Source organism: Eubalaena glacialis, chromosome 4, assembly GCF_028564815.1.
Source record: "Eubalaena glacialis isolate mEubGla1 chromosome 4, mEubGla1.1.hap2.+ XY, whole genome shotgun sequence".
NCBI classification, from domain to species: domain Eukaryota; kingdom Metazoa; phylum Chordata; class Mammalia; order Artiodactyla; family Balaenidae; genus Eubalaena; species Eubalaena glacialis.
The window spans coordinates 181,475,296-181,498,220 of record NC_083719.1 but is presented as its reverse complement, the minus strand read 5'-3'; the positions used below and the strand labels follow the sequence as shown (position 1 = coordinate 181,498,220).

Below are 22,925 nucleotides of genomic sequence, written 5' to 3'. Positions count from 1 at the left end.
AGCTCCTAGAAACTTGCACGCAGCTGCTGAGCCCCATGCTAGGCCAGGGCACGTGCTCCTGCCGGGCAGTCGGGCAGCAGGGCCAGCACTGTTCTTTCAGCGGCAGGCGAGACAGAATTTTCCATCAGAGGGGCCCCGCGTGGACTGCGCTCCTGCCCGGCCTCGTTCCCTCCGGCCCGGCCTCGTTCCCTCCGGCCGTGCCTCCCACGCCTCCAGTCACCACTGTTCTTGGGCTCCCGAGACCCTCTCGTGTCCTGTGCCTCGGCCTGGAGTAGCCTCCCCACCTCCACACCTGGCCAAAGCCCGTCTGTCCTCGAGCACCTTGTGTGACCAGCCCTGCCCCCCCCCAAGGCCACCTCCCGTGGCCCCTGACCTTCTGTATGACCATCAGCACACAGGCAGTGGCCACACCGAGTTCCCTCCTAGGCCCAGCGCAGCCCCAGGCCCAGGGCCCGGAGCGCCCCGAGGTCCGGCCTCGTGTAGATACAGATTGGCACATCCTGGGTGCAGTACCTGTGCAGGGGGTGCACAGAGTCAGAGGGGGTGACCGACACCCTGCGAGGCCATGGCCCGGGTCCCTGCACCCTGCTCTGATGCCCACGGCAGGGCCGCAGGGTGACTCGGTTCCCCTCCATCTCCTTCCACAGTCGAGGACATCCAGAGCCTGATCTGCAGGCGGCTGGGCAGCGCCAACGGCCAGGTGGATGACGGGGGTGGCTCCTCGGCCCCAGCTCGGAGGGTGGAGGCCTCCGGGGGCTACGACAGCGCCGGCAGCCCCAGCAAGAGTGAGTGGCGCCACCTCCTCTCCGGGATGGGGCTTCTCGGGACCCCGGGAGGTCGGCGGGTGCAGGAGGATATGCAGTTTCTTAAAACGTTCCTTTCACAAAGCATCCTTGGCAAAGCCCAGACGTTTGCTGTTCAGCATCTCTGCTGCTGATTCCCCTCAACCTTCTATAAACTCTCCGGGGTCAGGGTTCTGGAACTTACCAGGGGTTGTGAGTCACGTTCTGACAGCAGCACCCAGGCTAGTTCCTGCTGCTGGTCTCTGCGCCCCAGATGCCGCCCTTTCTGCCCAGGTCGGAAGGCAGCAGCCCGGCCACGATTCCTACCCAGGATGGGGGCAGGGTGGGGAACAGGGCATGCAGACCCCTCGGGACCCGCGGCATCTCACGCGCCTGGCTTGGGGTTTCAGATGGCAGTTTTCAGAAGAACGTCTGCAGCAGCAACCCCAGCCTCCGAGACTGGCAGGGCCCCGCGGGCAGCCCGGACTCGAGGCTCGGCGACACCCCGGGGGCCTCCGAGGAAGCACCGCAGGCGGTACGCTGCCTCTTTGGGATGTTCCCGAGCTCCATACAGAGTCGGCCCCAGTGCTTTCAATTATCGTCAGTGAGGGTGAACAGCCTGTGCTTGGCTTGTCTGGTTTTTCCGTCTCAGGGCAAATAGTGAGCAGCGTCGTCCCGGTTGACGGTGACTAATAGTCAATGTGCAGATTGACATGTGGCCAGGTGACCCTTCTGGTTCCTCCTGCAGGCCCCGGCAAGGGCGGGGTGGGAGGCAGGGGAGGGGCGGGCTCAGGGCGGCAGCCTCAGCAACAGGTGAGAGCCACCATGCGGGGACCACGAGCTTTCAGTCTGCACAGGTGTCCTCCCCCGCCCCCCCCCACCGGATGCCGAGGTCACTGGCTGTTCCCTCCTCTTTGACTCAGAAGGCCCACCCTTGCCAAGCGCTGGGGTCAGAGTTGGAGGAGGCCGGCTGCCTCTGGCCACCTCTGAGCGTCTGAGGCCTGGGCTCTTCCGACAACCACCCCCTCCCACCCCACCCCCGCGGCCAGGCTCAGAGCTTCCCACACGGCGGGCCCAGCCCGCCCGCCGCCCTCGCACCTCCCGGAGGCCACCCTGCACCCACCCTGCGCCCTCATTTTCCAGACACCAAGGCTGGCACAAGTCAGACGAGCAGGCGGGGGCCTGTCCCATGCTAAGGGGATGCCTTAGCGATAATAAGCGGGTCCCGCTCGAGTTGGATTGGCACTTAGAAGCTCTCTGTGCTGGGATGCCGTGTTTCCACAGGCGGAGGCACCAGGTGCTGAGCCCAGCCCCCGGCTGCCTGCCCTCCTGGAGTCGGAGGTAAGCGCGGGCTTGTGCGTCCCCCCGGGGTCGGCACGCACGCCCGGCGGGGCTTCCTGCAGAGCGCCAACGTCCCTCTCCGTCTCTCAGCAGCTCGTCCGGCGGATCCAGACACTGTCCCAGCTGCTCCTCAGCCTCCAGGTACGCGGCTTGCGGGGAGCGTGGCAGGCCGCACGTGCCCTTCTCCGGGTTGGGGGAAGGCCGGGCTCTTCCTCAAGCCGGCCGCTCACCGGCCCTCTCCTCCCCCAGGCGGTCATCGCCCAGCAGGACAGCTACGTGGAGACGCAGAGGGCGGCCATCCAGGAGCGCGAGAAGCAGTTCCGGCTGCAGTCGACGCGCGGGAACCTGCTGCTGGAGCAGGAGCGGCAGCGCAACTTCGAGAAGCAGCGGGAGGAGCTGGCGGGCGTGCAGAAGCTGCAGGGCCAGCTGCGGCTAGAGCAGCAGCGCTGGGCGTGCGAGCGGGGGCGCCAGCGCCAGGAGCTGGACGTGGCCGCGGCGCGGCTGCGGCAGCGCGAGAGCGAGTCGCTGCGGGTGCAGGAGCAGCTGAGCCAGGAGCGCGAGGAGCTGGAGCGCCAGCGCCAGGCCTACCAGCACGACCTGGAGCGGCTGCGCGAAGCCCAGCGCGCCGTGGAGCGGGAGCGCGAGCGGCTGGAGCTGCTGCGCAGAGTGAAGAAGCAGAGCACGGTGCCCGGGGCGGCCGGGGCGCTGCCGCCCGAAGTGCTTGCGGAGGTGAGCGCCGGGGGGTGCGTCCTGGGCCCGTGCGGGCGCGGGCGCGTCTGTGAGTTGTGAGTGCGTGAGCACATGCGTGGGTGTGTATGTCTGTGTTTTCGGGACAGGCGGTAAATGGCAGCTCCGTCGGGCCAGCGTCAGCCTCTGCCCAGATCTGACCCTCCCAGCTAAGAAGCTTCCGTTAAGCCACCCCTGGCCCGGGAGCTGGGCGGGCAGGCAGGCCAGGTCCATCCATCTCCAAAAACCCCGCCCCACCCGGGAGCCGGCAGAGTGCGGGCGAGGCTGGCCCGCGGTGCCATGCAAATCTGCGGGGCGCGGCTCCTTGGCGGGACATGGAAGGGCTTCCCGCAGGAACCACCGTTGGTGTCTTCTGTCGCTCTTTCAGGCCCAGCCCCCCAGCCACACTCCCAGCTTCAACGGGGAAGGGCTGGAAGGGCCCGCGGCCCTGGCTAAAGTGCCAGGGCCCCGGGTGAGCTCGCTGCTGTCTGGTGCCGGGCCCGAGTACGCAGAGCGCCCCGAGGTGACCCGCAGGGACAGCGCCCTGGCTGAGGGTCGGCCAGCCAAGAGCGACGTGCCCATCCAGCTGCTCAGCGCCACTAACCAGATCCAGAGGCAGGCGGCCGTGCAGCAGCAGATCCCCACCAAGCTGGCCGCCTCCACCAAAGGCGGCAAGGACAAGGGCGGCAAGAGCCGGGGCTCCCACCGCTCGGAGAGCTCAGGTGAGTCGGGGCCTCCTGGCAGCCCCTTCCCTACCTTGCCCAGGGCCCGCCTGGCCCCTCGCCTCTGGAGGGGGCATTGGGAGGAAACCCCAAGGCACAGCTGGTGATGCAGCTGAGGCTGCCCCCCTCCCCCCACCCCCCATGTGGAGGTCTTTCATCTGAAAGAGCAAAAAAATGGAAACATCAAACCTCAGCTCCTGTTCCCGCCTTGGCCCTCAAACTGGGATCAGGGACAAGGGAATGTGCTGGTGATTCAGAAACGAGCCTTGGAAACCTTTGCGCAGTTAGTGGCCCGGGGCGGGAAGTCGGGCGGGAAGTTGCACAGTGATCAATGCGCCCGCTCCGCCACCGAGCCCCGCCCTGCGCTGGTCCAGGTGCTGCCAGTTCTGCTGGCACCCTTGCTCCACTGACGGCACACTCAGCCCTTGCACCAGAGCACCCTGCAGCCAGTGGTCCCGGTAGGGCAGGCCCAGAGGGAGCGTCCCTGGGACATTCCTGGGGAGCACGGCCTGTGTCCCAGGACCACTGGGCAGCAGGGTCACAGGGCCTCTCGTCCAAAGGTTAAATGACTGCAGGGCCTTCTGTGGTCGGGCAGGGGTGTCTGCCCTGGATTTTGTCACTGAATTTGGGGCCTAATGTCTGAGTGGGATCTATGCCTGGGAACGGGCGCTGGGGAAAGTGTGGGCGAGAAGTGGGATGAGGCCCTGGCCCGGGTCCGCAGAGCACTCCTGTGCCCGGAGCGAGGCCGAGCGCCCCAGCCGGTACCTTCCTCCTGCTTCCAGCCTCATTTGACCTGAAGCAGCCACTGCTTCTCAACAAGTTCATAGGCAAAGAGGAGAACGCCTCTCGGAGCCGCCGCTCGCTGAGTCCCGTCCTGCGCAGCTCCACACCCCCCCCAGGTGAGCCGGCCCGCACCCCACCCCCACCCCCTGGCACCCACGGTGCCTGGCAGCTGGTGACGCCCACCACCCCCTCTTTCTTCCAGATTGCTGCCTCCCAGCCCCGACCCCGGTCCCGGCTGATGTCCCCAATGAGTTCTTCACCCTCAAGGCCTGGGGGGCATCCTTCCCACCCGTGGCCCTGCCCTCCACACCACTCGACAAGGAAGAAGCCAGCAAGGAAGATGTCATCTTCTTCTAGGGGGCGTGGCTCGGGGTGCAGACCCCTCCCTGTGCCACCACCGTCCGTGCTCTCTGGGGACGCGCCCCCCGGCCCTCTCCCATTCCCAAGTAGGCCTCTGCCAACCACCACCAGGCCGGGGCAGCGCTGGCCTGCCATCTTGAGGCTCTCTGTAGGATTAGCAGTGGTGCCTGGGCAACTTTTAAACCTATTTTTTCTAATACAAAAAGGAAAGTTTTTAACGGAAGGTTGAACCAAAGCTAACCCACGGAGCTGTCATCGTAGCGCCCCATTTGGGTAGAGGAGAGATCAACTCCAGGCTGTGTTTCCAAGGTAGTGACCAACTGCGGTGGTTCCACCTAGAGCATAACAGGCCAGACCCTGGCCTGAGGAGGGTGTGCCACCCCAGGCTGGGCTCCATGGCCACCAGGAGACCCTGGAGCAAGTCATTATGGCACCAGAAGGGGCCCAGTTGTGTTGGCTCTGTCCACAGAATCAGGCAGAATTGACTTCCATGAGTGGGTTCATGGTGAACCTCCAGGCCAAGACATGAGCCCAGCCAGGGGTGGCACACAGCTCTCCTGGGACAGGGCCACAGGGCTGGGCAGCCAGAGAGGTTGGCTGATGGCTTGCCTGGCGGGTCCTACAGGTGCAGAAACTCGTCCTTAAAGGGGCTGACCTGGAAGGGACTGACCGTAGCTCATTTTAATCTGGTGGAGGTTTTTAAAACCTGCTCCTGTCAAACTCGGTGCTTTCCCAAGGCGCCTCACCAAGGCAGCGTGGTTCTGTGGGCCTCTCGAACACCAGGCGCCCAGGAAGCCAAGTCCAGAGCTTCAGCCAGGGCTGGCACACACCTGAGGGTCCCAGCCCCAGGTGGAGGGTCCTCCATCCCCATGAGATGGGCCAGTTGTTCCAGGGCTGCCAGGGGGTAGTCCCTATAGGGCTGGTGTCCCGAGCCGATGGGCAGATGCTGGGACAAAGGGCAGTGGGGCAGAACGCTGGAGGGACCCATGTGGCCTGGGTGGTGACAGTTGCCAGTGAGCGCACAGATGGCCGCCTCGCGGGCACCTCACGTCCAGTGAGCTGTCGCAGCTTATTGTCAGCAAACACCCAGGAGGAGGGAGAGGGCCACCGGTCCAGCCTCGAGGCGAGGCTGTAGGTGTCGGGCATGGCGTCGCATGTCCATGAACAGTCCCAGGGTGGCAACTGGGTCAGACCCACGTTCCAGCTCTGGCCAAGTGCAGGCTTGGGTGCCAGGCGGTGGGGGGGGGGGGGGGGGCGGGGCATTCCAGCCTTTTCCTGCACCCCAGGCTCCCCAGTGGAACCCACAGCCCAGTACCTCCCGAAGCGTTGGCGGGAAGACTGAGTCCTGGCGGAACAGGAGCCTGGGCACCCGGGGCAAGGTGACACAGCCAGCAGTGACAAGGAACTGACAGTGGTTCCGGACCTCTCCCGAGCTGTTTCCTGCCCCTCTGGGGACCTCCCCCACCTTGCCCTTGCCCGAGGGCCTGCGGCACCAGCGAGCAGCAAAGAGCAGCGGCCTCCCTGCCCCGGGACACGTCCAGGTCATCTGTGCCACGTCTGTAATCAGTGTTTGTGTTTTGTACTGAGACGCATCAGAGCACTTTAGAAAAGTTGACTTTTAAGTTCCTGTCCTGTTGTGAAGAGGACATTGCTGGGCCACGAGCCCCACCCACAGATCCACTGTGACCCTCCCAGAGGATTCCTCGGGCGATCAGCAGCTCGAGGCCACGTGGATATCAGCCGAGGAGATTTCCGGGTGGTGCCAGCAGCGGGGCAGCACCGTGGGCACATCTCACCAGGACCCCGAGGTCACTCCCGGGTAGAGCCCAGTCTTATATGTAAAGTTAGGGGTTGAGCAGATGTTCCTATTTCTGTGGGATCTGTGCACGTTCATCGTGACCATGACCTTAGTCCACCCGACAGTTATTTTTACAATGATGGCAGCATTTCCTCACTGTGATATATGTCGGAACTGCCCTAGAACTTAAGACCTAATTCTAGCAATAAACGTGTCTGAGATGAGCTGACCGGAGTGGCGGTTCTTCGGAGTTTTGTTTTAGGATCACCTGCCCAAAGGTTGGTGCTGCAGTGTGCTTTCGGGGCGGGGGGCGGGGAGGAGAGGAGCCTCGGGCCCTCTGCTGCACTAGGAGGCCTGCACACCAGGCCCAGGGCCTGCCTGCCAACCAGGCTGTGATGCCCTGTCCCTCCCATGTGGGCCCAGGACACCACGGCAGTGCCCTCCGCCGCTGTCACCTCTCCTGCTGGGCGCACTGCTCCCCCTGCCCCGAGGCTGGGGCGGGGAATGTAGGGAGGCGGGGACACCTCCCAGGCAAGTGACAGCACCTTCCCCCCCACTGGGCACCAGCTCAGACCAGGGGTTGGATGGACTGCACAGAGAGCCCAGGCCAGGTAGCCTGCTCTGTTCCCGGTGAGGAAGCCCCAGACAGTGACTCCCTCTGGACAAAGTTGGAGGCAGTGCCAGTGCCAAGGTGGCTACAGCAGCCCCCAGGGGGAGCGCTGACGAAGCCAGGGTGCGGAGAATGCCGCCAGGTCCTCCTGCCCTGGCCAGTCCCCTCCCACTTAGGCCGCCCCTGTGGTCCTGGGGTGTCAGCCTCCTCGACAAGGTGGGGCCCCTCAGCCTCCCTGACGGAGCACGCGCCCCCCGAGTCCTGCATGACAGCTGGAGATCCGCCGGGGCCCGGTCCCCTGGAATTGTCTTGCTTCACCCCAACCTGCAGCTGAGTTGCCAGCCCAGGGAAGGGCACGGGGCAGGGGGTGTGGCCACACGACAGTTGCAGCCGGCCTCCTCACCAGCCCACCCAGCTGTGCCTGAGGCCGTGCAGCTGCGTCCCCGCCCCGCTGCCCAGGCCCGGGGGACGCCAGCCTCCTGGGGCACCTGTGACCTGCCCTCTTACACATCCAGGTGTTCACGTGATCCCCTGACAAACACACTGCCTTCCAGGTGTTAACTCACTGAGTCTCCTGACAGGTAGGCAGGTGCTGCTCTGACCTCCACCCTAATGTCGCTGGTGCCCCTGGGTGCTGGGAAGGCCGAGCGTGCCCCCCCTTTACCAGAGGGAAGAGGGACCCCCTCCCTCCTCTTCCCGCCTCCCCTAGCCCAGATGGAGCACCCCCCCTTGGATGGGGTGGGGGCTCCAGCCAGGGGCCAGGTGGGGTCCCTGCACCCACCCCAGCTCTTCCCGGCCACGTACCTTCTTTGTGGTTGAACAAAATGTGGTTGAAACCACATGAGGCCTTAGGGACTGTAAACACGGCCGGTTCATTGGCTGTTCCCGGTGCTTCTGAGTTGTGAGGGAGAGCGCCATTCCCTCCGCTTTCCTGCCAGGACTCAGATGTGGAGGGTCACAGGCAAGAGCCAGGGGCAGATGTGGGCCGCCCACCACCCACCGAGGCCGCCCGAGGCCACATGCGTGTGGCCTCTCAAACGTCAGACTGGAAAACAAGCTCGTCCTGTCCTGCTTGCCGTGCTCTCCACGAGCGGGGAGACAGGAGCCTCGGGCGTCTCCAGAGATCCTCAGAGCCCACGAAATGCTCAGACCAGCCCTGAACAGACAACGGCAGCTCTGGGTCCAAGCGGTGGCTGTGAGATGCTTCGGCCATGACAGGCACCCCGCGATGCCCAGGAGCACGAGACCCGGGCACAGCCTGGTGGAGGCAGCATCCACGGCCGGGGTGCCCGAGCCCACGGGGAGGGAGGACCGCCCTCCATGGCTGAGGGCCACTCAGGGTCGGCGGGCTGCGCTTGGCAGCGTCGGAGGGGACCACCGGCCAAGGATGCTCCAGAAGGCGGGCGGGGAAGTGTTTCCCACTGCGGCTCCGGCCCGCGGGAGGCTGAACCGAGGCCCACGGGGGCACCTGCACACCCTCCCTAAAATAAGGCCCAGGGGCACCCCCGCCCGCCTGGGAGAGAGGGCGTGTGAGTGAGCGGACAGGAGGGACCGGGGCGTTAGGAATAAGCTCTCACGCCTGGCCTGGCACCCGCACCACCGCCTTTAATTGATTCTCATTTCACGTTCTTCAGGCCCACCTGGCGCTCGCCATCCCAGCCCGGCTCCCCCGCTCGCCTTCTGGATACAGGACTCTGGCCTGCGGGTGCCTGTTCCACTGCACCGAGTGTCTCCGGGTCTACCCACTCCGCCCACACGCACCCGTCCCTCTGGGGGCTCGTGCCCCAGGCTGCTCTGCGCATCCTCTGGCCGCGCCTCCCCACACCTGGCCTTGATCTGCTCAATTAAAGACCTGGCCCCTCCCGGGCGATCGCTGCTCCATGGGAAGGGCCGCCGTCAGGGTTCCGGCTCCCCGGTCCGTCAGGGGGCGGCGTAGGCCTGGCCGCCGGCCCCGACTGCCTGGTACATGCTGAGGAGCGAAGAGATGGTGCCCAGGAGGCCCACCAGCCACGGGGGGAAGCGGCCGGCCCACAGGATGCCCGGGGGCAGCCAGTGCACCGCGTTGGCCAGGTCAGCCAGGTTGCTCAGGAGGGTCAGCGCCTCCGACCGGATCTGGGCCTCCACAGCCCTCCGCTTGCCCTGGGGCAGCCGGCTGTGGGAGCAGAGCGTGGGGGGCGCTCAGGGAAGGCCCGGGCGCCCCCCGCCCACCCGCAGGGGCAGGGCAAGGAGTGCTGGGGAGGGAGGAGGACTGGCAGGGCTGCGTCCAGGTCACACTCGCCAGAGGGAGCCCATGGCGGGAGCCAGAGTCTCAGGTCCACACCTCCGTCCTCCTGAACCCCTGGAGCTGGGCAGGGGGGTGGGCAGCTTCTGGGCCTGTGCTGGGCCTGGCCCTACCCCGTGTTCTCTCCCAGGATGAGACAGTGACTGACCTTGGTCCTCAGCAAACGGACTCCATCTCCCATCATCCTCCCTGATGGGGGCACGGCCGTGAAGGCTCAGCCCTGGAGTCCTGGCTCTGCCACTTCCTGCCTAGGGGGCCTCCAGCTAGCCTTAGTTTCCCCATCTGTAAAAGTGCTACATCCACTCGGAGGCAGCAGCAAGGCCCCTCGGCGTGGCACACATCATGCTCCCCCAACAACGGGGCCTGCACAGGGCAGGGCTGATCGCTGGTGACTTTGAGCACCTCCCTGGCTTGGGGAGACCCTCTGGGGTACCCAGCCTGCAAGAAGAAGTCGGCCTGTCTCCTGGGCGAAACCCCGGACATCGTACCTGGTGAAGGCTGCCAGCGGGCTCCTCAGCCTCTGTCTCAGCTTCAGGACCATCCACAGGGACCTGCAACACCACAGAGGATGGGGTTGGAGAAGCCGGGTGGGGTGCGCAGAGGCCTGAGGGGAGGCTCCCCGCTGCCACTGTGGCCACAGGTTCCCTGTAAAGTTTGCGAGCCTCGCCAGTGGGTGGCCCCATCTGTCCTGCGCCCTTCTGGAGCCCCAGAGCAGCCGTGCCTCGGAAGCTCCTGGGGACTCATCCCTAAGGCAGGCCCCCCACCTATTTGGGCTGCAGGTTCGGGAGCGTCCGGTGCTTCTGACCTGGCCAGTCAGGCTCCAGCCCAGCCTCTGTGAACCACTGGCCCCAGGACCACAGCTCAAAGGAACACTGCCACGTGCAGGGTTGATGGCCCAGCCGGGAAGCCACCCCTCTGTGGAAGAGGACACCGAGGCTGGCCCACAGCTGGCCTGGGAAAGCTGTTCCCCTCCCTGCGCCTTGGCTGGCTCACCAGGGAAATGGGGTCCAGATGGGCGCCAGGCCTGTCCCCTCCCCACACACACACACCCTGGACACTGGCCAGACCTGTGTGAGGTGAAACTAGATGACCTTCTGGGTCCCGAGGGCTGGCGTCTGCAGACTGAGGAGGCAGCCATCAGATGGGCATCCTCTAATGCTCCCTGGGGACTCGGGGGCCCTTGTGGCGTCCAACCAGGCTGCTCTGCACAGCCCTTGCACCCTGCAGCCTGGGCTGTGGGGCGTGCAGGGACGTGAATGTGCCGAGTCCCACCAGTTGGAAGGCTGACCTCAGCCAGACTTCCTAACTCAGAGGTCCGTCCAGGGCCTGATCACATCTTCCCAGCCACTGTGTACCCATCCAGGTGACATGTCCCCTGAGGGGAGGGGACAGAGGGCAGCACCTGCAGTGAGGTCAGTGGCTCTGCATCAGAGCCACCGGGGGGACTCAGGCAACATGATGCTTCCTGGGACCCCAGACCTGAAGAATCAGAACCTCTGGGAGCCTGGGCCAGGCACCTACATTTCAACAACCTCCCACATGACTCTCCGGCACCCTGGGGTCTTAGGAACCCCTGGTCATGATGAGCACCCACTAAATGCTTCCCAAGCCCCACACCCTTGCTCACATCACATACAGAGAAATGAGGGGGAAACCAGAAGCTCTAAAAATGAATGGAATAACAGGCAGAGCATATTCATCCTAAAAATGGGATTTTTAGGGCAGTGAAAATATTCTGTATGATACTTCACTGGTGGATACATGTCATTATACATTTGTCCAAACTCATAGAACGGGCAACACAGGGAGTGAACCCTGATGTAAACCATGGACGTGGGGTGATTACGCTGTGCCAGCGTTGGTTCATCAATTGTAACAAATGTCGTGCTCTGGTGCCGTGTGGATGGTAGGGGAGGCTGTGTGTGTGTCGGGGGTACGCACATGGGAACTCTCTACTTCCGGCTCGGTTTTGCTGTGAACCTAAAACTGCCCCCAAGAAAAAGTCTATTAAAAAAAATTAAGGGAACCAAGGCAGCCCCTTAAGCAGGAACGGGAAGTCTCTTGGGGCCGGAGGTCACAAGGCAGCCTGAGGAGACGCTGCAGCCTCAGAGCAGCCAGAGCCCAGCCCAGGCAGCCCAATCACGCAGGGAAGGCCAATGCCCAGAGAGACGGGCCAGCTCCACGACAGCCACTGTGGCTGCGAGGGGAGCTTACATCAGAAAGGAGCCGCAGGCTTCCCTGGTGGCGCAGTGGTTAAGAATCCGCCTGCCAATGCAGGGGGCACAGGTTCGATCCCTGGCCCAGGAAGATCCCACATGCCGCAGAGCAACTAAGCCTGTGCACCACAACTACTGAGCCTGCGCTCTAGAGCCCGCGAGCCACAACTACTGAAGCCCGCGAGCCACAACTACTGAAGCCCACGTGCCTAGAGCCCGTGCTCTGCAACAAGAGAAGCCACCGCAATGAGAAGCCCGTGCACTGCAACGAAGAGTAGCCCCCGCTCGCCGCAACTAGAGAAAGCCCGTGCGCAGCAACAAAGACCCAACGCAGCCAAAAATAATAAATAAATAAATAAAATTTTAAAAAATCGAAAAACAAAAAACAGATGGAGGACGGGGCCACGAGCCGAGGAATGCAGGCAGCCTCTAGAAGATGGAAAAGGCCAGGAGACAGGTTCCCCACTGGAGCCTCCAGAAAGGAACTCAGCCCTGCCCACACCTTGATTTTAGCCCAGTGAGACCCATTTTGGACTTCCGACCTCCAGAACTGTTAAGATGATCAATGTGTGTTGCTTAAAGCCGCCGAGTTTGTGGAAATCTGTTTCAGCAGCAATAGGGGGCGGATAGAGTGAGGTGGTGAGGAGGCAAAGACCCCCGCACCTCCAGCCTGTCTTCCCGTCCGCCTGGGGGTCTCAGGTGTTCCCTTGCAGCCCCCCGGCAGCGCTGCTCACCTAGCAATCCCCAGGAGCAGGGAGAGGCCCCAGAGGCCTGTGCTCAGCGTCCACCACGGTGCAGACTCCACGTGGAGGATTTTGGCGTCGGCAGCCCAGGCGACGTGCTCGCAGGGGTAGTAGAGCTGGTCAGCCAGGTTGCCCAGGACAGACACGCAGCGGACAAAGATGGCCTCCTCCTGCGGGACCGGGAGAGATGGGGGGATGGGCCTGGGATCAGACCTACCCACTGCCCATGTTAGGGGCCCGGGCCATGCCAGGTGGCAGTCACAGGGCAATGTCCAGGCCTGGCAGGCTGGCCTGTAGCTGGCACTGCAGGAGAAGAAAGGCCTGATTTCTCAGCAGTGTGGTCAACATTGCCCAGTGGAGTGGCGGGTCTCAACTCAGCCGCTCAGTGGAATCCCCCAGGGAGTTTCAAAAACGCCACACCCAGCCCCCAGCCCCAGGGATTCTGCCTCACCAAGGCTGGGGTGGGCCCCAGCACCAGGAATTTTTTTTAAGTCCTCGGGTGATTCCCGTGTAGGACAACTTGGGACACCCTGCATCAGAGCCTTCCTAGTTCCTGTGCGTGGGTGTCTGGTACAGGACCCTGAGAGGGGAGCAGGGGAGGCAGCCCCACAGAGAACCCTGAGCAGGCAGATCGGGGTGGCCGGGTGGGCTGCCACACACCCGGTGCCAACTTCCAGCAGGCACTACGCTGCAAGGCTTGGGTCACCTCCCCCAAAGCAGAAAGGGGTCACCACCCCTGCAAACAGGCAAACTGAGGCTCTTAGAGGAAGCTGCCAGCTGCCCCATCTCATACAGGGATGGGCCTCAGGCTGTTGAGTTGCAAATCCCATGCCCTCCAACCCTGAGTCCTGAACCCCTGCCTGCACCCAGCGAGGCAGGGCCAGTCGAGGCTGCCGGAGCCTCTACCCTGGGCTCCGCCCCTCAGGGTCCGGCCCCCTCAAGGCCTCCAAGCTGGTCGGGTCGCCAGCCAAGTCCTTCACTTCTCTACCTTTAACCTCATCATCCTCACTGCCTGCCATACCCTCTGCCTCTTCTCTGTCTTCCCAGGAACCCCGCCCTCCCAGACAAGGCCCCACCAATGCTCGCTGCCCGCCTCCTTCCTACTGGCCAGCTGTGATCCTGCCTCCCTCTGGGTTCTGAATCCCACTCCAGCTCCGCCATCCTGGGCCTTCTGGGGTGTTCTGGCACACTTCACCCCTCCGTGAGGACGGGGCCTCCCACCCCCACCCCAACGTGCTCTTTCCGCTGGTGTTTCCTGAGAAGCAGCAAGGTCCAGGCCCTATGCTGGGGAGGAGATTCTCACCGGGGCGGGAGGTGGGAGCGGGGGGGACCAACAAAAGAGGTTCTTGTTCTGGCCAAGGGACATAGGAGATGCAGGGAGCCCCCCACCCCTTGCCTGGGGACTCAGGGGAGTCCTCACAGAGGAGATGGGGGGGGATGCATGGGAAGCTGAAGAGATGGGTGTCAACGCAGGAGGAAAGTCCAGGGAAACACTTGAGATTGGGGATGATCAGGCCACGGGCACTGGGGCAGAATGGGGAGTATCTGAGTAAGTGGGTCAGAGAGGAGACCCTTGGAGAGCAGTGAGGAGGGGCAGGGCAGCCCAGGAAGGGGGCATGGCTCAGCCAGCTTCTCAGCCCATCCCCTGGGGGGGACAAGATCGTACCACCACCCCGCCGGATGAGGAACACTGCTCTAGACCCACTGGTGAAATGATGCAGTTCTGTTGTAACGGCAAGATGTAACTAATCTACATGTCCAACAGGGGATCAGTTAAATAAATCACCATCTGGCTATATATGTGTGCTATGTGGCCATAACGAAGGAAGGAAGGAGCTTCTTTTGTTTTTTGTTTTTGTTTTTGGCTGCACCATGTGGCTTGCTAGGATCTCAGTTCCCCAACCAGGGATGGAACCTGGGCCCTCGGCAGTGAAAGCATGGAGTCCTAACCACTGGACTGCCAGGGAATTCCTGGAAGGAGCTTCTTTTGGATTGATATGGAATGACCTCCAAGTTGTACTGTTACGTGAAAACAAGTGGCAGAAGAGTGTAAATGGCATGCAACTATTTATGTAAGCAATGTGTATTTGCCTGTGCAGGTGCAGGTGATCTCATAAAGGAAACACAAGAAGCTGACAACAGTGGCTGCCTCTGAGGAGGAAAATTGGCGGCAGAGGGTCAGGAAGGAAAGAGCCTTTTTAATTATGTAGTCTTTAGGGATGTGCAAACCTATGAGCTAATTTTTTTAATTAAAATTGAAATGAGAACATCTGATTGTCTCCAAAAGAAGTAAAATTGGGGACTTCCCTGGCAGTCCAGTGGTCAAGACTCCACACTTCCAATGCAGGGGGCGCAGGTTCCATCCCTGGTCAGGGAGCTAAGATCCCACATGCTGTGCAGTGTGGCCAAAAAAAAAAAAAGTAAAATTGAAAAAAATAATAAACTGCCCACATGATTGCCTTTATAAAGACCAGTCCATAAGACGCTGACTTCCCGGGGTCCACACCCCCTCCCTTCAGCCCAATGCGCCCCGTTACCTCTGCCCCCAGGCCGTACTGCTTAGTGTAGACAAACATGGCCACGTCATCAAAGAGTCGCAGGACGGTCCTGCAGTGGCTGAGTTGGGAGGACAGTGCCAGCAGGCGTGTCCCCACTTCTGACCTGGCAGGACATTGTTCCACCAGGACCCCGCCCACCAGCTGGCAGCAGTACCCCAGCGTTCGGATCTGTGGGAAACCAGAAGCAGTCAGCACGGCCCTGCTGCAGGACTGAGCTGGATCATCCCTGACCTGGCCGTGGACCCCATAAGATCAAGTGGGAGGAAGAGTCTCAATCAACAAACTTCCAGTAAAAGCCAAAAGTTTAAAAGGATACTTGTAGGTGGGATAAATGGAGACACATGACATCATTGTCCAAAAGGCACTGGGAAAACTAACAGAGTGTTGGCTCATGTCACTGAATGGCAGTCTTTGGAGACATATGTGATGGGGACAAGAAAAAGAAACCCCCATTTCCCACCTCCTGGATCCTCCTTTTCCCAGCAGGTAGGAGGGCTAGGTGGAAATGTATTGAACATATTTGCATCTACCTGGCTGTACCAAATTCTGTGGCTGGGCTGTGGACTGGGAAGGTGACCAGGCCTCAGCCCAGTGGACAAAAGGATAATTTGTTTTTATTACTTTAGTGAGAAGGAACCCAGTGGTGATTTGGGAATCAGTGGGTGATTTGGGGCATGGTGAACTGGGTCTGCATCACCACCCTTATATCCTTATTTCATCTGCTTTTCAGAAGTTGCTTTTTCCTGTTGTTTTATATATTATTTTTACTTGTAATTCCTTTTCAGCACCTTTGTAATGGCAAAAACGCTGCAATTTAAATGTCCAGCTTGGGGGCATTTGTTAAAACCTGAACACCCAATCATACGGGATTTGGTTGGAACCTGAATGCCCAGCTACTGGTACACTCCCTGGTACAACCTGAATGCCTACCTGTAAGAGACTGATTGGGACAAGCTCAGAGTCTGACCTCAGGGGCCTGGAAGGAACAATCTAAATACCCTACCAGAGGGGATGTGGTCAGATCCTAAACATCCAGCCATAGGGAAAGCCCTGCAAAATCTTAAATCCCCGTATGAGATTGTTTGGGACAACTCAGGGACCAACTACAGTGGCCTAGTCCGATCCTACATGTCCAGACATGGATTTGTTTGGCATGGAAATGTCCAGCCAGGTTGAATTGGCCAGAACAACCTAAGTGCCCGACTATAGGGGATTTTTCAGGATCCAAATGTCCAGCCAGAGGGGACCCTGCAACATCCTAAATCCTCATACGATATTGTGTGGGACACACAACGACCAGCTACAGTGATCCGGCCGGATCCCAATGTGCAAACGCGAGGATTTGGTTGGTCCTGTAAATGTCCAGTCACGATGGGGTGGCCGGAACAACCTACATGTCTACTACTCGGGGACAGGGCCTGTGCCCTGGGGGATCCTGAGTGACCCCGCTCCCTCTCTGGCCTCAGTGTCCGGGTCTCGGGGCTTTGGCCCGACTCCGAGACCTCTGGCCGCGCTCCACCCCAGCCTCACCAGGCGGTCGCGGCCCCTATAGGACTCCAGCGCCGACGCCAGACCGCTCATGGCCACCATGGCGACTCCGCCGTGACGTCACCGCGACGTCAGCGCGCCGCGCCAGGGGGCGGGCCCGGCACCAGGCTGCGCGCTCCCGGGAACGTTCTGCGCAGGCGCGGCCGCCACTGTTGGTCGGGGCCGTGACCCTTTGTCTGCTGCTGGCAGGGACAGAGTTTGCAGCCTTGGGGCCGCCACGTGTGCGCTCCCCAGGGCGTGTGCACCCAGGTGGACCCTCGGAGTTAGCTACCCGTGTTTTCAGAGGTAACCAACTGCCCACACACACAAAAATATTCCAAGCAAAAGCACCAACCTGTTTGCCGTGGTCCAAGAAGGGAGTTCTCTAATTTTCCTGCCTCACCCTTTCTGCATTGTCTGCTTGGCTGTAGGGAGCATGGATGGCTGTTGTTATATCATGTAAGGCATTTTTAGAAAGTCAAGGAAACTTTGGGGAATTCCCTGGCGGTCCAGTGGTTGGGACGCTGTGCTTCCACTGCAGGGGGCGAAGGTTCAGTCCCTGGGACTAAGGTCATGCATGCATGAATGCATAAATAAATAAATAAATAAACTATTCCCCTTTAAAAAAAAAAAAAAAGTCAAGGAAACGCATAGAACCGTTCTAGAAGAATAGACAAGAATCTGATAACCGGAATTGCACCAGAGAGGATAACTGGGTGGCTGGTATTGACTGAAATAAAAACGCACACCGTGAGAGCTGTGAGTTTAGGGGTTTTTTTGTTTGTTTTGTTTTTTTAGTTTATTTATTTATTTATGGCTGTGTTGGGTCTTCGTTTCTGTGCGAGGGCTTTCTCTAGTTGCGGCAAGCGGGGGCCACTCACTGTCGCGGCCTCTCTTGTTGCGGAGCACAGGCTCCAGATGCGCAGGCTCAGTAGTTGTGGCTCACGGGCCCAGCCGCTCCGCGGCATGTGGGATCTTCCCAGACCAGGGCTCGAACCCGTGTCCCCTGCATTGGCAGGCAGATTCTCAACCACTGCGCCACCAGGGAAGCCCGAGTTTCGGTTTTATTGAGGGATTTACTGAGGACTGTAGCCCTAGAGACAGCCTCAGACAGCTCTGAGGGAAAGGTGGGGGGAAGGTCAGTGTATGTGTGATTTTGGAGAACGATATGTGTAATCACACATCTCAGGAGAAGTTTGCTTCTGGTCAGAAGGAACAGATTACCGCAGTTACTGATTTTAGTGCTTTTCTTAGTTTGGAAAGATGCAAGAATCCAGGCTTATAAAAAATCTGTCCTGAAAATATCTATCTGAAGTCCTTCCAGTTTTCCCCGAGCAGAGAGAGCCTCATTCCTGATCTTCCGCCCTGAACTCCTGTCAGGGTGTGATGAAGGTCAGTGACTGCAGTTGCCAATGACTCAGTCCTTGTAGAGCCAGACAGTGAGCAACATTCTTTGGTTGTCACTGGGAAGAGATTAAAATGTTCACCTTTGTACTGTTTTGTAGCTTTTGAATTTTGCTCAGTCTGCATGGACTAGCCGGTCAAAAAAATCAAAGACATTTTCTCAAAAAGTTAGCATAGCCTGTTTCCTTTTTTTTTTTTTTTCAATTGAGGTGAAATTCACATAACAAAAAGTTCACCATTTTAAGATATACAATTCAGTGACTTCCCTGGTGGCACCGTGGTTAAGACTCTGCACTCCTGGAGCTTCCCTGGTGGTGCAGTGGTTAAGAATCCGCCTGCCAATGCAGGGGACACGGGTTCGAGCCCTGGTCCGGGAAGATCCCACACGCTGCGGAGCAACTAAGCCCGTGCGCCACAACTACTGAGCCGGCGCTTTAGAGCCTGCAAGCCGCAACTACTGAAGCCCGCGCACCTAGAGCCCGTGCTCCGCAGCAAGAGAAGCCACCGCGATGAGAAGCCTGCGCACCACAACAAAGAGTAGACCCGGCTCTCAGCAACTAGAGAAAACCCGCGTGCAGCAGCAAAGACCCAATGCAGCCAAAAATTAAATAAATGAATAAATAAATAAATTTATTAAAAATAAAAAAAAAAAGACTCCGCACTCCCAATCCCTGGTCAGGGAACTAGATCCCATATGCGTGCTGCAACTAAGAGTTCACATGCCACAACTAAGGAGCCTGCAAGCCGCAACTAAGGAGCCCGCCTGCTGCAACTAAGACCCGGAGCCACCAAATATAAATAAATAATTAAATATTAAAAAAAAAAAAAAGATGTACAATTCAGTGGCATTTAGTACACTCACGTGTTGTACAGACATCCCACCTTTAGAGTTTTAAAATGTTTTCATCACCCTCAAAGGAAACTCTGTCACTCTTTCGAGCAGTCACTCTATTCCTCCTCTCCCTAACCCCTAGCAACCACCATCTGCTTTCTGTGTCTATGGACTTACCTATTCTGGATATTTCATATAAATAGAATCATACCATATGTGAGCATTTGTATCTGGCTTCTTTCACTGACCCTGTTTTCGAGGTTCATCCACGTTGTGCATGTCTCAGTACTTCATTCCTTTTGTGGCTGAATAATATTCCATGCTCTGGCTGTGTCACATTTTGTTTATCTGCTCATCGGTTGATGGACACTTGGGTTGTTTCTACCTTTTGACTCTTGTGAATAGTGCTGCTATGAACGTGGTGTACGTGTACTCATTCTAGTCCCTGCTTTCAATTCCTTTGGGCATATACCTAGGAGCAGAATTGCTGGATTATACGGTAACAATGTTTGACTTTTTGAGAAGCCACCAGACTGTTTTCCACAGTGGCTGCACCATTTTACATTCCCACCAGCAATGCACAAGGGTTCCAGTTTCTCCACATTCATGCCAACACTTGGACTCTTAATTTTAATAATACATCTTAACCCAGCATATCCAAAAATATTGTCATGCCAGCATGGGATCAGTCCGGACTAACGTACGTACGTTTTACCACCTACGCCCCCCACCTCCATCCTCTTCTCATAGTGCATCAGCTTTCTTCTTCCTCTTCTTAGTCAGCTGAGGAAATGCCTGTACATACTTTCCTCCTTTGAAAGATTGCATCTGCTCTCCTATTTTTCCTGAGGCTAAAATAATAAATAGAGGTCAGGGAAAGATAAGCTGGCTTACCAGTAAGGAGAGACAGACGGCACATCTCCTACTGGCTGTGAAGTGGTATCTCACTGTGGTTTTGTTTTGCATGTCCCTAATCACTAATGATGTTGACTGATTTCCTTTAAAAAAAAAAATTTCCTCTTGATTTCGACTCCTATTACTCTTCCAGCCTCATTCACTCCTATCCAACCACATTGCCCTCCTGTTCCTTGAAGTTGCAGCCCATACCTGACTCAGGACCTCTGCATGTGCTGTTCTCTCTGCCTGGAAGGCTCTCCCTCCACATACCCACATGGCTCCCTCCCTCACCTCCTCCTCACGTTTACTCAAATGTCATCCTCTCATGGGACCTCCCCTGCACACCCTCCTGGGCACTTCCTGCCTACATCTCTTACTGCCTTATTTTTCTTCTTAGTTGGTAACACTACCTAACATAACTGTCTATGTTGCTGCTTAACGTAGTCATCTAGTTATTTGTCTGGTTGTCTAGTTATTTGTCTCTCCTCAACAGAATGTGAACTCCACCAGGGCAGGGCTTTTGATCTGTCTTGGTCACAGCTAGATCCCCACAGTGTGGCACAAAATAGGTTCTCAATAAGCGGTGTTGCCTGTGGGGCTCAGCACCCTGTCAAAAGCTCACCATTTCTGCTCCATCCACGCTGTCCTGGGAGATCCTATCCACTCCCACGATTTCCCTAGCCACCTCTTTGCTGGCCTCTCCCCCATCTCTCTCCAATCCTGCCCTGTCTCCTGCTCCCACCTGCCCCCTGGACCGTTCCCCTGCAAATCCTACAAGCCCTCTCACACTCAGCTACTCCCAGACTGACATCAGACTGACATCAGCATCATTTTGCTCTTCTGTACTCAGATCTCGAGGCTCCCCTGCCCATCACCCAGGTACAGACCTGGATATCACTCTCACCTCTTTGCCTCAGTACGCCCCTCCCATGTCCCAACAGCCACCAAAATATCCCTGGAATCCATCCACTTTTTCCCAGCCCACAGCCTCCTCCATAGGCAGCCTCCATTCTCTCTCACCTGGACCCCAAGCCCCAGCCTCCTCCCGAGGGCCTGACTTCCCCACAACATCCAAGAGACTCTTTAATCCTCACATTCGACCACAGCCCTCCTTGCTTAAGACTTGGGTGCCGGGGTCTGTCTGCTCCCCAACCCCCTAACTGGGGACACTGCTCCATCAGCAGAAAAAAATCCAGGGACTTCCCTGGCGGTCCAGTGGTTAGGACTCCACGCTTCCACTGCAGGGGTCCCGGGTTCGATCCCTGGTCAAGGAACTAAGATCCCGCAAGTCGCATGGTACAGCCAAAAAAAATTAAAACAAAAACAAAAACTATATACACACACACACAAAAAGCAGAAAAAGTCCAAGCCAAGCCCAAGGCCCACAGAGGGAAGGAGGCCCTTGGGCTGTGGAGCGCCTCCATGAGTGACTGGATCACTTCTCTTGAGCCTGTACTGTCCCCATGGACCTTGTAAAAACACAAGGCATTTCTCTTACGCCTACTGTGCACCAGGCTCCGTTCTAGGCACCAAGGAGACAGCGGTGAGTCTTGTGGGCAGGGCCCCGCCCTCCCAGTGTCTGCCACCATCGGGTTAGGGCTGAGCTTGACCTTTGGGAAAGAGACAGGAACTGGCCTGGCATTCACAGCTGGCCTTGTGGTTGCTAGGGCCTGGCCTGGTGATCACAGCTAGGCACTGGTGTTCTCCTGCTGGACACAAATAATTTCACAGAACGCCCACATGGGACAAGGCCGCTCTGTGACCGTGGTGGAACAAGACAAAACAAGCCCACTCCATCATGGTGTCTGAACACAGACAAAACATGAACATTATCCAAATCACAACAGCGACCAGACGTTTGCTGGCTAATCTAAATGACTTCTGCGTCTTTGCCAATCGCTGCTTTAATCTTACTTCATTCCTTAGACTTCGTGATCAAAATGATTGTTTCTCTGTAAGAGTGTTACCTCTCCCCCTTGCTTCCTGACAGCATCCAGGATCTACACCCTCCTGGGTCCTCCTTTTCCCAGCAGGCAGAGAAAATGTATATTTGCATCAACCTGGCTGGGCCGAAGCCCTCAGCAGAGCCTGGGGCTAGGGAGCAGGTGATGGGACCTCGACCCAGTGGACAAAACAACACTTTGCTTGCATTGAATGAAAAGGAACCCACTGAGTACATAAGTCCTGGAGCTCAAATTCAAAGTACAGGGACGACAGACCAGAAGACGGTATTATAAACATTAAACCCACCAAGAGACCAGATGTTAATTGTTGCAGACACTAGAAAAAAGTGATAGTTATGTGACACCATAGAGGTTTTGGCTAAGGCTACAATAGCAACCATGTTGCAATAGAAATGTATCAAAAATCGGTATGTTGTATACCTTAAACTCACACAGTGTTATGTCAACTATATGGAAAGGAAAGAAGAAAGAAAGAGAGAGAGGGAGAGAGGAAGGAAGGAAGGGAGGGAAGGAGGAAGGAAGGGAGGGAGGGAGGAAAGAAGGGAGAGGAGAGGGAGAGTGGGAGGGAGGGAGGGAGGGAGGGAAAGAGAGAGGAAGGAAGGGAAGATCCCATTCAGTAAGTGATTTAGGGCACCATGAAGTGGGACAGGTTCACCACCCTTACATTTTTATTTCATCTGTTTGTTAGTTGTTTTTTTTAAGAAATTGCTTTTTCCTTTAAAAATTTTTTTGTATTGTGGTAAAATATACATAACACTGACCATTTTAAACATCTTTAAGTGTTCAGTGGCATTAAGTGCATTCGCACTGTTGTACAAGCATCCCCACCATCCACCTCCAGAACTCTCTCATCTTCCCAAACTAAAACTCTGTCCCCATTAAGCATCAACTTCCCATCTCCCCGCCCCCTCTTCCCTGTCCTGATGTTTTTATATATTATTTTTATTTGTCAGAACATCTCAAAAAAAGGAAGTCATATTTCCAACCGGTAAAAGCATCCAACACAGAGCAAAGCCCCGCTTACTGAAACCTCCCAGGAAGCACCTAAAACAAGCCCAAGTCTGATAGGTCCATAGAGTATGCCCTCCCCGCTGCAACAAGTAACAAGCCCTATGTGTTCAAATACATGTGTGTTCCTGGCGGTCTTGGGGCTGGAGGTGGAGAGCACAGATGTCTCTAAGGCTACATTGGAGGTATATGAGCCCTGGAGTGGCATTAAGCGGTACAGTGACTCAGACAGTTTGGCCTATCCTGTGCAGAAGAGTGTTAGAAAGCAGACAAGGAGGAAAACCTGGGGAAATGCGGATAATGGACATCAGCGGCCTCTGACATCAAATCCTCCACACTGAAGTGGTTGCCATTCCTAGCCCCATTTTCCAGA

The 22,925-nt window shown here is 57.9% G+C and overlaps 2 protein-coding genes across 3 annotated transcripts in view; one reads left to right on the top strand and one right to left on the bottom strand.

Annotated features, from left to right (window-relative positions):
* ARHGEF18 (Rho/Rac guanine nucleotide exchange factor 18) overlaps nt 1–6,736 on the top strand; it is a 59,993-nt gene extending 53,257 nt beyond the window's left edge. Inside the window, exons 13-20 of one of the 2 annotated variants that reach the window (XM_061190610.1) lie at nt 648–785; nt 1,193–1,317; nt 2,067–2,123; nt 2,214–2,264; nt 2,373–2,852; nt 3,238–3,571; nt 4,354–4,470; nt 4,557–6,736. In XM_061190610.1, the coding sequence (XP_061046593.1) occupies nt 648–785; nt 1,193–1,317; nt 2,067–2,123; nt 2,214–2,264; nt 2,373–2,852; nt 3,238–3,571; nt 4,354–4,470; nt 4,557–4,711 (1,457 nt within the window). In that variant the 3' untranslated portion in view covers nt 4,712–6,736. The remainder of the gene's footprint in view (nt 1–647; nt 786–1,192; nt 1,318–2,066; nt 2,124–2,213; nt 2,265–2,372; nt 2,853–3,237; nt 3,572–4,353; nt 4,471–4,556) is intronic. The other variant, XM_061190609.1, reaches the window with a different exon arrangement.
* Nucleotides 6,737–8,704: 1,968 nt separating this feature from the next.
* On the bottom strand, nt 8,705–16,539 carry PEX11G (peroxisomal biogenesis factor 11 gamma). The gene is made up of 5 exons (XM_061188834.1): nt 16,451–16,539; nt 14,900–15,088; nt 12,354–12,532; nt 9,892–9,954; nt 8,705–9,274 (listed from the first exon to the last, which is right to left on the bottom strand). The coding sequence occupies exons 1-5, from the start codon at nt 16,508–16,510 to the stop codon at nt 9,043–9,045; spliced, it is 723 nt and encodes a 240-aa protein (XP_061044817.1). The 5' UTR covers nt 16,511–16,539; the 3' UTR covers nt 8,705–9,042.
* Nucleotides 16,540–22,925: the final 6,386 nt, after the last annotated feature.

Coding starts and splice junctions, on each gene's coding strand:
- PEX11G (XM_061188834.1), bottom strand. CDS start 16,510: ATGGTGGCCATGAGCGGTCTGGCGTCGGCGCTGGAGTCCTATAGGGGC. Junction 15,089..16,450: donor ATAGGGGCCGCGACCGCCTG/GTGAGGCTGGGG, acceptor GGTTTCCCACAG/ATCCGAACGCTGGGGTACTG. Junction 9,955..12,353: donor CTGCTCCTGGGGATTGCTAG/GTGAGCAGCGCT, acceptor GTGGTGTTGCAG/GTCCCTGTGGATGGTCCTGA.